This window comes from Gracilinanus agilis, chromosome 5, assembly GCF_016433145.1.
Source record: "Gracilinanus agilis isolate LMUSP501 chromosome 5, AgileGrace, whole genome shotgun sequence".
In the NCBI taxonomy this organism is placed as follows: Eukaryota; Metazoa; Chordata; class Mammalia; order Didelphimorphia; family Didelphidae; genus Gracilinanus; species Gracilinanus agilis.
The window spans coordinates 254235787-254251098 of NC_058134.1; the positions used below are offsets into that span (position 1 = coordinate 254235787).

The following is a 15312-nucleotide window of genomic DNA, read 5'->3' on the forward strand; positions in this document are numbered from 1 at the left end:
GAGCCAGGCCTAGAGACTGGAGGTCCTGGGTTCAAATCTGACCTCAGACAATTCCTAACTGTGTGACCCTGGGCAAGCCACTTAACCTCCATTGCCTAGCCTTTATCACTCTTCTGCCTTAAAACCAATATACAGTATTGATTCTAAGACAGAAAGTGTGGATTTAAAAACAAAATAGGGGGCTATGTTGATGATGGTTGACAACCAGGCATTGGGAGGGTAAACTCTAATCAAAAGAACTTCCTCTCTAAGAAACTGATAAGACAGAGATCCCATTTCTTTTGGATTCTTCTGCCTTAGGTTTCTAGAGTTTTCTTTCTCTTTGCCTTTCAGAGAGAGGGATGGTGGTGATGGTTTATCAACCCTTTGCCTCTTCGCAGTAGCACTTATCAATGGCAGCTTATAGCAGAAACATGGCAGCAAGGAACTGTGTTGAGGTTGCAAATGGACCTTGAATCCAGTGAGCTTTCTCTACTTTTTCTGTTTCCTTTATATAAGGGGTGGCTCCGTGACTAGTAATCCTGAAAAATGGAAGTTTCTAGCTTTGGTGATTACCTCAAGGGTTAAGAGCTACTACATTACTTGATTCAATAATGGGTTGAATAAGTGGAGAAAAATTCTGCAATAGCAACTTTTTGGAGAAGAGGAATACCAGGACCACCCTCTTTAGATATGAAAAAAATGTTAAAAAACCTCATTTTCTGTCTTAGTAACATCTCTAAGACAGATGGGCAAGGGCTAGGCAAATAGGGTTAAGGGCCTTGCCCAGGGTCACAGGGCTGTGGATATGAAGAATTAAAGTAAGTCACACCTGCCTCATCAGGAGATATATACCTTATCAACCCTCCATCAAAATTGCAATGAGATTCTCAGATAGAAAAGTTAATTGTAATCTATCACCAAGAATGTTGCAAATAAGAACAGCCAGGAATGTTAATATAGGAATGTCAAGTGGGGGGAACTCTGTATAACTACTTGGGCCTGCGCAATGGGTAACTGCTGGAGACAGATGTAAAAAAACCTCTATTTAATAAATATTGGAAAAGGTTTTAGGAAAGGTAAGGAAAGGTAACGAAGGTTGAGGATTAAGATCCCTAAATCTAACAGGGGGCTAAGCTTTTACCCACTTCCCTCTAATTTGTGAGAACTTGCTCTTGCTCAGGCTTCCTTAAGCCTAATTTACAACTCCTTATCACTGAACTAAATCTCTAGAATCTATGCTAAATAATCTATTCTAAAATTATTTTTATATACATGTATATATGTATATATAATTCACTGCCTCCTTGTATCCCTTCAGATCACTCCTCCAACTCCCAGTGGCTTGTCAGGGTTCTGGGCCTCTGGTAGGCCTCAAAGGCCCTGCCCAGTCTGCAGTCACACAGAAGGGAAAAAACTGCCTCTTTCTTTCTTATATAAGTAAGTTTATGGTCTCCTTAGATCTCTTTCAACTTTAAATCAGTTTGGTTATTCACTCTCTCTGCCAACTGCCTGTCCTTCCAGGCCTAGTTAGGCTTTTCAGCCTAAGCAGGCCTCAAAATGGCTTGGCCCTCTCAGCTGCCACAGAGGACAATCGGCCTCTCTCTTTCTCTTTTCTGTTGATTTCCCCCACAAACTTATTCCAGAAACTCTAAGCTGTTCTCCTCCTTCACCTGCCACTGGGTTTTTCAGTGTTCCAGGGAACAGAAACAACAGCCTTCTCCTAAGGAAAAAAAAAAAAAAAAAAAACTCCAGGAGACCCCCTGCTGTGCAGGTCCACAGTCGGGAAACCAACTGATTCAGGCTACCCAGAATTCCAGCAGGCCCCCTTCCCAAGATTCTGTCTGGCCTTACCCACTATTCTTAACCCTGTCCTTAGCTGTTAAGATCACAATTACTCCAAATGGTCCTCATTAGCCTTAGGGCTTAATTAATCCTAATATTTTGATATCATTCTCTTCCTTTGTAATTCTTTATATTTCACTTTATGCATTTAAAAACATTATTTTGAAAAGGAATCAATACACTTTGCCAGACTTAACCAGGCAATTACAAAGGGGGGGGGGGAATTAAGAACCTCTGAATTCTAAACCTTTTGTGGGGTTATGAGCTCATTTCTTTTGGAAGGTGTATCCATTCTAGTAATATTTGTGTCTCTAGTCTTATATTTTTCTCTATGCCTAAACCATTAAGAATTTCTTAGCTTAAGTTCCATTTCAACAAAATACTTGTAAATCCCCTGAGGATTTACCTATTGGACATCAATACTAAAAGATTTTTACATCAAAAGTAAAAAATTCAGATAGTGCCTTTAAAATTATTATTATTGATTTGATTCTTAGGGACATAAACTTTGCAAAGCTTTCAAAATATGCTAAACTTTTTAAAATGACATTCCAAATATAATTTTTAGTTTTAAGAGATGTCAAAGCTATTATTAACTTTCATTTTGATCTGGACCTATAACTTCACTAGGAATTTCACCAGTGAAGAAGTTTGCTGCTCAGTAAACTTGGACAGTTGGACAGGAGCATGGACAAGGCAAGTTCTTTTTGAATTTTTGCCCAAGGCCATATAACTAATATGTACCATTAACAAGACATGAATATAGATCTTGGTTCCAAGGCCAGCTATCCATTCATTATACCATATTCTCCTTGGGTGGCACTGGGTGACTATTATATATAAACTGGAATTTATCTGCTAATTCCTGAATCATTTCTATAAGCCTATAAAATATATTTCTTTAACATTGGTTGAACCTATAAAATATATTTGTTTAATATTTGTTGAAATATATCTTTCAATTAAAGATGATGTCCTTAAAATAGAATAGGGACAAAGTCTTAAATATGAATGACATTAAGAATGTCTAATGTATTCATAGCCTCAATATATTCAACATACCTATTGTCAAGTCACCTTCTTAAACATCATGGTATTCTGATTTATTGTAATCAGAGACTGTAGTTTAAATAGCCCAATTAAACTAAGCTTCATTAGAAATGATGACTTGAAAGACAATTTGAAAAGTCTTGGAAAATTGAATAAACTGAGCCTAAGTCCCAAGACAAATAGCAGCTTATTTAGGCAATTGGAGCTTGAAATGATGAAAGCTCAGGAACCCAGACATTTCTGAGTATCCTGAAAAGTCATATTCATTCCTAACATCAATTTATGATATTCTATCATTAATCCACTAAATATCAACTCACCAATCTAACCTAGAAAGTGATCTTGTTCATTTTTATAGGTGTTAGTTTAATAATGGAGCAAAATTAATGAGAAGTTATACACTTCAATATGTTTTGAGTTGGAAAATAAAATAAAATGTCTTTGCTGATAAATTGAATGATCTGAGAACAAAGCAATACTTTCATGAATTGATATCTTATAAAGAGGGGGTCAAAGTGCAGCTAGGTTACTCATGGAGCCAGATCTAAAGATGGGCAGTCCTGGGTTTAATGTGGTCTCAGACACTTTCTAGCTGTGTGACCCTGGGCAAGTCACTTAACTCCAATTGCCTACCCCTTATTGCTCTTATGCTTTGGAACCGATGTTTAGTAATGATTCTAAGATAGAAGGTGTGTTTTCTCAAAATGTTTTTTTTTAAATAAAGAAGAAATCTATTGAATAATGTCAATTAAAATTGAAAATAAAATTTAACAATTATTAAGAACCTATTATTGTGTGAAAATACTGTTGCTAAAGGCTGTGGAAGATACAAGATTTAGTTAAGACAATCTTGGACCTTGTAATAATATACATATGTATAAACTACTATATAGAAATAATAGGTGATAAACATTTTAGAGGGATGTAAAGAAAGAGCCCAAAGTAGAAAAGCTCATTACCAGCTGAGTGGATTGGAGAAAGATTTATAGGCTATGTGATATCTGAGTTGACCTTAGGAGGAATTCAATGAACAAGGTGGGAGAAGGACATTCCAGGCACTGAGAATAAGATGAGCAAAGGGATAGAGAAAAGACAAGCAAAGCACATGTATGGGGTCCCATAAGGAAGCAAGTTTGGCTGGAATATCAAGTACATGAAATGGAGCAGAATGCGATAAAATCAGAAAGATAAGCTTGACAAGATTGTTAAAAAGCCCTTAAGTGGTAGAGTAAGGAAAATGAACTTTAGTTAGTAGGTAATGGGCAGAGGGTGGAGAGGAAGAAGGGAAGATTCCAGAATTTTTGAGCAGAGTGACATAACCAAGTCTATACAGGACAAGCTAAGTTCCACATTTATAGACAGTTGGGATTAGAGAAACAATAGATATGAGAAAATTTAAGAGATGATTGCTATGCTCCAAGCAGGTAGTAGTCAAGACTATATGAGAGTGATAGCATTTAGAATATAGAGGATAGAGATGCTAGAGTTATTGGGTAGGTAGAATCCATAGGATTTTGTAAGCAATAACATATGAGAGATTAAGGAGAGAAAGTAGTCAAAGAAATTCCTCTTCTTACCCTATTGTGTCCTTTCTGAGGACATCAGTGCTGGATATATGACATCTAATAAATGCAATAGGCAAAATCACCTTTTGGAGGGGTGGAAATTATTCCTTTCCTCAATTATAAACCTACCTCCCCACCCGCACTTATGTCCTTTATATCATCTTTGTAAGAAATTAAATTTTTCTCTCTCCTAGAGGATTATGTGATACCAGTTTAAAGTGTAACCCATGCTTGTACCATATGTATTTTCCATATCAACATTTTAGAATATTTATAAAATAAAATAAAATAAAATCATTTATTTATATTAATGTACATTAATGTAATATTTTATTAGATATTTACAAATATCTATATCAACATTTTAGAAATCTTCAAAGCCAAAAGAGATCTAGAAGGGAGGGAATCCTTCCCAGCACCCTTCAAATTATATTACCTACTGGCTAAGAGACAGAAGGGAGGTTCAGTGGGATAGACTTGGGGTAAATGATATCAGCAAGACAGTGTATGATAAACCCAAAGAGCCCAACTTTTGGGACATGAATCCACTATTTGACAAAAACTGCTGGGAAATTTGGAAAACAATATGGGAGAGATTAGGTCTAGATCAACATCTCACACCCTACACCAAGATAAATTCAGAATGGGTGAATGACTTGAATATAAAGAGGGAAACTATAAATAAGTTAAGTGAACACAGAATAGTATACTTGTCAGATCTCTGGGAAAGGAAAGATTTTAAAACCAAGCAAGAGTTAGAGAAAATTACAAAATATAAATTAAGTGGTTTTGATTATATTAAACTAAAAAGCCTTTGTACAAACAAAAACAATGTAGTCAAAATCAGGAGGGAAACAACAAATTGGGCAAAAATCTTTATAACAAAAAACTCTGACAGGGGTCTAATTACTCAAATATACAAGGAGTTAAAGCAATTGTATAAAAAATCAAGCCATTCCCCAATTGATAAATGGGCAAGAGACATGAATAGGCAATTTTCAGATAAAGAAATCAAAAGTATCAATAAGCACATGAGAAAGTGTTCTAAATTTCTAATGATTAGAGAAATGCAAATCAAAACAACTCTGATGTATCACCTCACACCTAGCAGATTGGCTAAAATGAAAGAAGGGGAGAGTAATGAATGCTGGAGGGGATGTGGCAAAATTGGGACATTAATGCATTGCTGGTGGAGTTGTGAACTGATCCAACCATTCTGGCTGGCAATTTGGAACTATGCTCAAAGGGCTATAAAAATAATGCCTGCCCTTTGATCCAGCCAAACCATTGTTGGGTTTGTACCCCAAAGAGATCATAAATAAACAGACTTGTATGAAAATATTTATAGCTGTGCTTTTTGTGGTGGCAAAAAACTGGAAAAGGAGGGTATGTCCTTCAATTAGGGAATGGCTGAACAAACTGTGGTATATGCTGGTGATGGAATAGTATTGTGCTCAAAGGAATAATAAACTAGAGGAATTCCAGGTGAACTGGAAAGACCTCCAGGAATTGATGCAGAGCGAAAGGAGCAGAGCCAGAAGAACATTGTACACAGAGACTGATATACTATGGTAAAATCAAATGTAATGGACTTCTGTACCAGCAGCAATGAAATGACACAGGACAGCTCTGAGGGATTTATGGTTAAGAACCCTACCCACATTCAGAGGAAGAACTGCAGGAGAGGAAACATAGAAGAAAAACAATTGCTTGAACGCATGGGTTGAGGTGGACATATTTGGGGATGTAGACTCGAAACTACCACACCAATGCAATGATCAACAATTTGGAAATAGGTATTGATCAATGACACATGATAAAACCAGTGGAAATGTAGGTCGGCCATGGGTGGGGGGAAAGTGGGGGGGGGGAGGGTGAAGGGGAAAGTAGGAGCATGAATCATGTAACCATGTTAAAATGAATATTAATAAATGTTAAAAAATAAAAACAAATTATCTTACCTAACAATGACCTGCTCTACCTACTCAATGAACTGGTGATGCTACTCCCTACAGTAGAGGAGTTTAGCTACAAAGGGCAGAAGAAATATAGGATAATTAGGGATGGAAGGATTAAGTGAGAGATCACACTCTTTAGAGGAGAAGATGGGAAATAAGAAGTGTGGGAAGAGGGTTGGTCAGATCCATTGGGGCCAGCTTCTATCTCCAACAGTGCTTCCCTCTCACATCTTCACCCTTCCTGTCCTCCCAACCTTGTGACTGTAGTCACTCGGGATGCTACTGGGAAGCATCAAAGGTGGAGTTTGCAATTGACCTCCACAAACCCCTAGGTTACTTGCCTCCATTCATCCAGATGACATACCCCTTCATTTAAAGCTAGTCAGGGATGCTCAAGGACAGAGCATGAAGCAACTGCTAATCCCAGGGAAAAGGACCCACCTTAGTGCACTCAGCATTTAAATACAAGGATGGAATCTTTGAAGAAAGAACTTCCCATCCACCACATTAATTCAACCTTAGACTATATTTATAGAGCGATAGTATCTAGGAATAGGAAGGTCAGACTGGTCAGACCACATCAGAGAACACCAAGAAGTTGGAAAGCATCTAAAGGAAAGCAACCAAGACCGTGGTTTGACCATAGTAGTTTGGTTGAAGGAAATGGTAATATTTAATTTGGAGAGTAGAAGACTAAGTTATCTTCACATGTTTAAAGGGATTGCATATTCTATACAATCATTAATACTATCTCGCATTTATATAAGGGCTTTAAAGTTTGCAAAGCACTTCACTCATTTCCTCCTCACAACAACCCTGTGAGAAAGGTACTATTATTAACTTCATTTTACAGATGAGAAAACTGAGACTAAGGTAAGTTAAATAGCTTGCCCAGGATCAGTTCAGCTAGTTAAGTGTCCAAGACAGGATTTGTACTCATATCTTCTTGATTATCTAGTGCTCTATCAAAGTGGAAAATTTAGGATTGAGATAAGGAACAATCTCACAATTTAAGTTAACTAAAAGTGGATGGGCTGGCTCAAGAGAGTGGACTCCTCAACACTGAAAGTAGATGGAACAGGTAATCAACATATTTTTTAATTTTTAAAAAATTTTTATTTAAGTATCTTTCCATGGTTATATGATTCATGTACTTTCCCTCCTTTTTTCCACTTCCCCTTCCCAGAACCAACAAGCAATTCCACTGGGTTATACATGTATCATCACTCAATAATAAAAGATATAGTGTTGAATCTGTTAAGTTCAACTCTATCCTCAGATACCTACTATCTACATGATCTTGGACTTTACCTCCCTTAACTTCAATTTACTTATCTATAAAAAGAGGATTAAAATAGAATCTAGTTGGCAGCAAGGCAGCTCAGTAGATAAAGTGCCAAGACTGGATCTGGGAAGAGCTGGGTTCAAATTTGGATTCAGAAAGTTCCTAGCTGTGTGACCCTGGGTAAGTCATATAACCTCCATTGCCTAATTCTTGCTACTCTCTTCTGCCTCCAAACCAATACATAGTATTAATTCTGAGATAGAAGGTAAGAGTTTTTTAAAAAGTAGCACATACTTCCCAATAGCTATGAGAATCAAATGAAATATGTGTAAAGTGTTTTGTTAACCTTAAAATCCTATATACATTCTAGTTATCATTATTGCAAAGATTGGATGAGTACTTGTCAGGCACATTGTAGAGGGGGTTACTGTGAAGGTAGGTTAAACTATATGGTTTCTGAGGTCCCTTCCAAGTCAGAGTTTTGTGATTTAGTAAAAATAGTTGGAAGGACTCTCAAAGGAAAATGGACACTCTGATAGGTTAATTGACTTCCTCACATCATATCACTAAGTATCAATGATGGATGTGTACCTAGGTTCTATGGCTCAAGGGCTACTTTCTTTCCATTGGTCCATGATGCCTCTATTCCTTTTGGAAGCAATGATAGATAGGTGCAGCTTCAGACTTTACCCTCAGCTTCTTCATTTGTCTGTTTTATCCTAAACTCTATTGATCTTGATCTAATCTATTCTACTCTCTTAATCAATTCAGGTCCCCATCTGTGATCCCATCTTAATATCTTTAGCTTCATTGGCTGGGACACAAATCTGTCCTTATGATTATTCAGGTTTGACATCTGCCTGGTCAATCTAGCCATCACCCAGTCTAATGGGCAATAACTGATCCACCTCTAGACTCGTGCTACTTGAAGAAAATCTGCCTTATTTAAAGATACTTAACAAACATCTTATAAGAAGGCATCTTGCTGATAAGATAGATGCAACACAAGCTTGGAAACTTTTTGGAAGTCCTTACCAATGGCTTTTAGGGCTATGTGATTATAACAACTATCTCTTACATTAACATAGCTTTTTACAGTACAAATCACTCTCATATATATCACAAAAGCCACCAAGGTGATTGAATCCAGCCTTGGCAGATCTGTTTTCCTCTATAAGATAACCATCAATGGATTATCCTGTCTTCATCTGATGATCTCTTGGTTACAACTCTGTGAGGACATACTGTTATTCCTAAGGTCTAGCAAGGGCGACAGGCTTTCCCAAAGTCATTAATTAACAGTAGAAACCTTTAAGATCCAAACTTCCTGTTTCCCTATCCAATGAATTCTCTTTCTGCCACAATTCAATTTATTTCCTATCCAATTCTATTATCAACTTTGCAACAAATATGAATATCCAAGAAAAACTATTAGCAGTCAATTAGTATAAATTACTCACTTTACTTCTGTGTATCTTATCAAGATTACTTTAATTTTACCATATTCTTAACTGAACTAACAATGGTTACAATCATACATCTATGTGCTCTCTGAAAAAGAGTAATAATCTCAATTTAAATGGCTCTGTCATGAGTCTTGCTAACCATGTTAACGCATAGTACAAAATAAAATCTCTCATTTAATTGAGTTATTTTTATCTGCTTTATTCAATTAAGAACATTTTTTCTTACCCAAGGGCCATTATTACTCCATTTCTTTTTTGCCACTGGCTGTGCAAATTTATGAGGCTTTGGTGCACATGTAAATTAGAAAAAAGTCTAAAAAGGAAAGTAATTAGCTAAGTTACCCTACCTTTCCAGCCTTATCTGATATTATTCTCCTCTTATTAACTACAGTCACAATAATATACTTCTTTCCTCCAAACATTCTCTGAACTTTCCTACCTTGTACCTTTGTTATAGCATTCCTAATGTGAAGGAGAAAAACAAGAACAAGAAGAAGAAGAAGTAGTAGTAGTAGTAGTAGTAGTAGCAGGAGGAGGAGGAGAAGGAGGAGGAGGAGGAGGAGGAGGAGGTCTGGAATTGGAGGGCATTGGTTCAAATCTGGCCTCAGAAACTTCTTAGTGTGTGAACCTGGGCAAATCACATAATTTCATTTGCCAAGCCCTAATCCCTGTGTCTTAGATGTTACTAAAATAGGAAGTAAAGGATTATAAAAGAAAATAAATAAACTCTGCATCTCTCCATGGTCCACTTGTTAAATGAATGAATGAATGGACCAAGTTTTTACTTGGTTAAAAAAAAAATAAGAGCCAGTGAATCAGTTTTCACATTTACCATACTTGACATTATCAAATTCCATTTACAGAACCACAGAATCTCTTCCAGGAACAGCTCTGGAGGCAGCAGACCAAAAGGTAGAGCCCCAAGACAAACAGAAGCATTGACTCCTTTACCCAATAGCTCTGTGAGAGGGTCCTGTCCCCAGTGATATTTTTCTGATGCTTTCAGTCCCTGTCATAGCTTTCCTTCCTCTTTCCTAGGTAAAGACTTGAAAATAGCTCATATATATATTAAAGAATATTCTTTCTTCATTGGATAAAGAAAAATGAATTCTTCGAATACCAGCATTTTCTGAAATCCCACCACACTTACTTGCAAAGATCATTGATACAGCTTGCAATATAGGAATATGGATCAATATACTCATGACAGCTCAGGAAAGGAAACTGTAGGAGTATCTGACATTTGAAGAAGATCACCTGCCCCAAAGAAGAACATGGTTAGTGAGAGGTCCTTTCTTCTCTCTTTTTTTCTCATCATCATTTATATTACAGGAATCTCAAAAGAGGTTCCACTTAAGAAAATGTACATGCTATTTTCTCCATTTTTCCAGAAAAAGGAAGACATGGTACAAGCTATAAAAGGCCCAAGATTTATAAGGTAAATTTTTCTTCAGAAATAACCCATATCATTAATTTTTTTTTAAATCTTTATCTTCTGACTTAGAATCAAAACCATGCATTGATTCCAAGGCAAAAGAGTAGGAAGGGGTAGGTAGTAGAGGTTCAGTGACTTAGAAAGGGTCACACAGCCAAGAAGTGTCTGAGGATAGATTTAAACTCAGGTCCTCCTGTCTCTCGGACTAACTCTCATTCCATTGAGCCCACTAGCTGCCACCTTTGTTATTTTTTTTTAAATCTAGATTCGTGATTTCATCTACTTTGGGAAATACAAAGAGTGAATCTACTTCTCTTCATACAAATTGACCTAAGAGATTTGCCTGAGACACAGAGCATTTAAATAATTTGTTCACTAAGTAGAACTTGAACTCAGATCTCTCTGACTCCAAAATTCCCTCTCTAGACACTAAGCCATGTCTCTCTTGCAATCTTACAACCAAAAAGAAAAAAGAAGCATTTCATTTCTTAGTGAACACAGTTCTTATGAAAGTCATTTTATTAAAAAAAAATTGTAAACCCTTACCTTCCATCTTGGAGTCAATACTGTGTATTGGCTCCAAGGCAGAAGAGTGGTAAGGGCTAGGCAATGGGGGTCAAGTGACTTGCCCAGGGTCACACAGCTGGGAAGTGTCTGAGGCCACATTTGAACCTGGGACCTCCCGTCTCTAGGTCTGGCTCTCAATCTACAGAGCTACCCAGCTGCCCCCTATTCAAATTTTAATAGATTTCAAGGATCTATAATTCCATTCACGTTTATCTCCCCTCCATTGATACAGATTACAGCCTTCCTACACCCCCTTCCATGCTTTAGTAAACATCTTCATAGGGCAATTGGTTGCCCAGGACATAGAGTGTTGTGCTAGGAGTCAAGAAGACCAAAGACTGAATTGTACCTTACATATATACATGGTTTTATTTTATTTCGTTTTATTATTTTTAAAACCTTTACTTTCTACCTTAGAATAAATACTAGGTATCCATTCCAAGGCAGATGAGTGGTAAGATCTAGGCAAAACTGGGATTAAGTGACTTGATCACAAATATAGGAAGGGTCTGAAGTCAGATTTGAACCCAGGACCTCCCATCTTCAGATCTGACTCTCTAGTCACTGAGTCACCTTGATACCCCACTACTTTAGACTCTTAATAGCTGTCTCTCTAAGGCCCAGTTTCTTCATCTACAAAAATGGGGAAAATAATAGCTCCTACCTCACAGCACCGCTATCAGGATCAAATGTGATGATATACATAAAGCCCTCTGAAAACCTCAAAGCACTATAGTTATATGTATAAGAGCACATGCTAACTAGTATTATTATTGGTCCAAGCTAGTAAGCGGCAGACCCAAGACAAATCTAGATCTTATGGATGAATGAACATTGAAGCACCTCCTATGTTTAAAGGACTCAACTTTAGACTCCAAGTCTCCACTGGGCTGGTCTTCAGCTCTTTCTCTAACCCCTAATTTAAGAGTTTCTTCTTTTCTAGTTTGGTAGGACCTGCTAGATTGTACTATTGTGGACTAACACTTCAGGTCACAATGGGCAGATAATATGAGCTAAAATTTAGTGGCAAAATTAATATTAAGACCTTGAGAATATCCTGTTCTTGAATTTGGGGACAGGAAATATTGAAATGAAAGATGACATCGTGTTTGCACTAAAGCTGCCTACATTTTGATGAATAGATAATAGCATTGTCATAAACGATAAAAGACAACTTACTTCAAAGGAATGTATTCCTGTAGAACAAGGGTTAGGAAAATCTGAAGCAGTATCTATACACGTAGCATCCTCCGCAGTTTGAACAGACCAGCTATTGGCAAACAGGGCAACATCTTCTGTAAATTCATCTCCTTCACAAAAAATATTTAACAGCATCATTTTTCAGGAGGACAGACTCTTTTCTCCCAACATAAAAAAAGTAAAATAAAAACTAACTGAAATGGTAAACATGTTAAATTTTTGGCAAAACATGGAAAGACCTACATGAAATTATGAAGAATGAAATGAGCAAAACCAAGAGAACATTAAATACAATGACAGAAATATGGTTTGAAGAGAGACTTGTGTATCTCCCTCTCCAAAGAAAGAACTGATAAATAGAAATAAATTTTACACTTACAGATATCTTTTGTCAAAGATGCCTTCTCTAATGGGAGGAAGGGAGGGAGGGAGGGATTTAACTGGATCTTTTAATGTAAGGAACTAAATAAATAACCTTACATTTAATCAACAGGCATTTATTAAGTAAACCAGGTATTGTACGAGGTGCTAGGAATACAAACACAAAGAAAGAAGCAATCTTCACTCTCTAAAAATTTATATCTTAACACTATTAGGAGACAGGGATGGGTCTCATAACTTCATTGACTTAGGGAATTCCCCTGGAGGAAATAATCATCCTACCAAGGCAGGTCAATATCTTCTCTAAAATTGATAGCATTATAGACTTGCCCAAACCTTACCCCCCTCCAACAGAGAGAGAGAGAGAGAGAGACAGACAGACAGACAGACAGACAGACAGACAGACAGACAAACAGACAGAGACAAACACAGAGACACAGAAGGGAGAGACAGAGACAGAGATAGAAATGGGGGGAAGGGAGAGAGACAGAGACAGAGATGGAGACAGAGAGACAGAGAGACAGAGAGAGGAAGGGAGGGGAAGAGAGAGAGGGAGATGAAGGGAGAGGGGGGAGAGGGGGACAGAGAGAGAGAGAGAGAGAGAGAGAGAGAGAGAGAGAGAGAGAGAGAGAGAGAGAGAGAGATCCAGCTTAATGAAGAGGACTTCCTGATATACCTAGTCCAACAAGTCGAGGATTAGAAACAGAGGGGATTGATGACAATTGTGTCCTGAAAATCATGGCAAAATCTTAGCCTTCTTTATAGAGACAAATCAGAGTCCTCAAGAGGGGAACCTGAAAAAACTCTGAAACCCCTCAAATACATTTTCCCCAACAATTTCTGGAGTATTTCCTTCTTGAGTCTAGTCAATGAAAAAATACAGCTTCAAGTCAACAAGGAATTATTAAGCTTATATGTGCTAACTACTGTGTGAAGCTCTAGGAATACTAAGAAAGACAAAAACATTCCTTGCCTTAAAGGAGCTCACAATCTAATGGGAGAGATCAAATTCAAGAAACCAGGTACAAACAAGATATGTACAGGATAAACTGGAGATGATCTTGAAGCTGAGGATACTGCAATCACCATGTGAACCTTGGAAGGAACAGTCAGAGGACTTAGGTTCAAATACCACCTCTGACATTTATTAGCTGTGTGACCTTAGACTCATATCCCTCACCAATAAAATGAAGAGGTTGGGCAGAATCACTTCTGAACTTTATTCCAGCACTAAGTCTGTGTGTCTGAACCATGTGCTTATTAAAAAGTAGAGTTCCAGATTCTTTATGGGGGTAATACTGTTTTATGGTCCAGTAGATAGAGCACTGGACCAGGAGTTGTGAAGACCTGAATTCAAATTTGTCATCAGACATTAGTATCTGTGTGACTCTGGGTCAATCATTTAATGTCTGTTTGCCTCAGGTTCCTTATCTGCAAAATGGGAATAATAATAATAGCACCTACCACCCAGAATAGGTTACAAGGATCAAAGGAGATAATATTAATAAAGCACTTAGCACAGTGCCTGGCATATGGTAATAATATGTGGTCAATAAATACTTTTTCCCCTTCCTCTTTGCCCTTTTAAGTTTCATTTCATTCTCCTATGGATAAGTATAGGGACCCATTTGTGATTTCATCGATATAGAAAACTCCCTCTAACAAAGGAGATTAGCAATATCTTTGCCAGTTACAGTCTTGGAATATTTTCCAGAGCACTGAGAAGATAAATGGTTTACTCTAGGTCACACAGCAGACATCTGTTAGAGGCAGGATTCCAACCCAGGGCTTAATGGTTTTGAAGTCAGCTCTTTGTTCACTATACCATGTTACCTCTCACAAGTCTATGATGCTAATCTAACCCTCCTTCACCTTCCATTTTTAAAACACCTGTTACTACAAAGATACCATTACTATAGAATAAAAAAGATTTCTTTCCTAGTAACCCATATATTCTAAGCCTGATTTGCTACACAAAAGTTCAGTATGACTAGGGAATGATGAAGTTCAGAGCCTGGAGTTACATCTCCAGTTACATAAATGACATATTTTTCACTAATTCTCACTGTAATAAATTAGAAGGACCAAAAAAAGTTGGAGGGTGGGTGTTAATGAGCTGTTAATCTTGAACTTTATAAATATTAGCTTGGTATGCTTTGAAATCCAAAATGGAAATGCCCACTGTGGGACACAGATCACAGATCAGAGAATTTTAGAGCTGAAAAGGGCCTTGGGGATCATTTTGTATGCAGCCCTTAGTCTCAGAAGGCATGAATTATGGAGAGGGCACATTCAATTTCCACTTGGCAAAAAATTTAAATCTTCCTGGACGCACCGAGTGAAAAGCCTAGTTTCTTTGTGATGCAGCCTCTGAAGCATAAGATATACACAAACAAGGAAATACAATTTTTAAAATCAATGATGAGAAACTACATTCCCAACTGCATTTAATCAAACTGCTTAGTTGCCCCTAAACATTATTTATATTAGAAAAACATAGACTGAGTTTATGGCTAATCCCCTTATAACAAAAAGTAGTAAACCCATCACTCGGACATTTCCTTGAGTAAGATGGTGCTGG

The 15312-nt window shown here is 37.3% G+C and overlaps 1 protein-coding gene across 1 annotated transcript in view; it reads right to left on the minus strand.

Moving 5' to 3' along the window:
* OTOGL (otogelin like) overlaps positions 1-15312 on the minus strand; it is a 220029-nt gene that overhangs the window by 176753 nt on the left and 27964 nt on the right. The window contains exons 9-10 of the mRNA XM_044679180.1: positions 12330-12460; positions 10299-10405 (exon numbers count right to left, since the gene is read on the minus strand). Of these exons, the coding sequence (XP_044535115.1) occupies positions 10299-10405; positions 12330-12460 (238 nt within the window). The remainder of the gene's footprint in view (positions 1-10298; positions 10406-12329; positions 12461-15312) is intronic.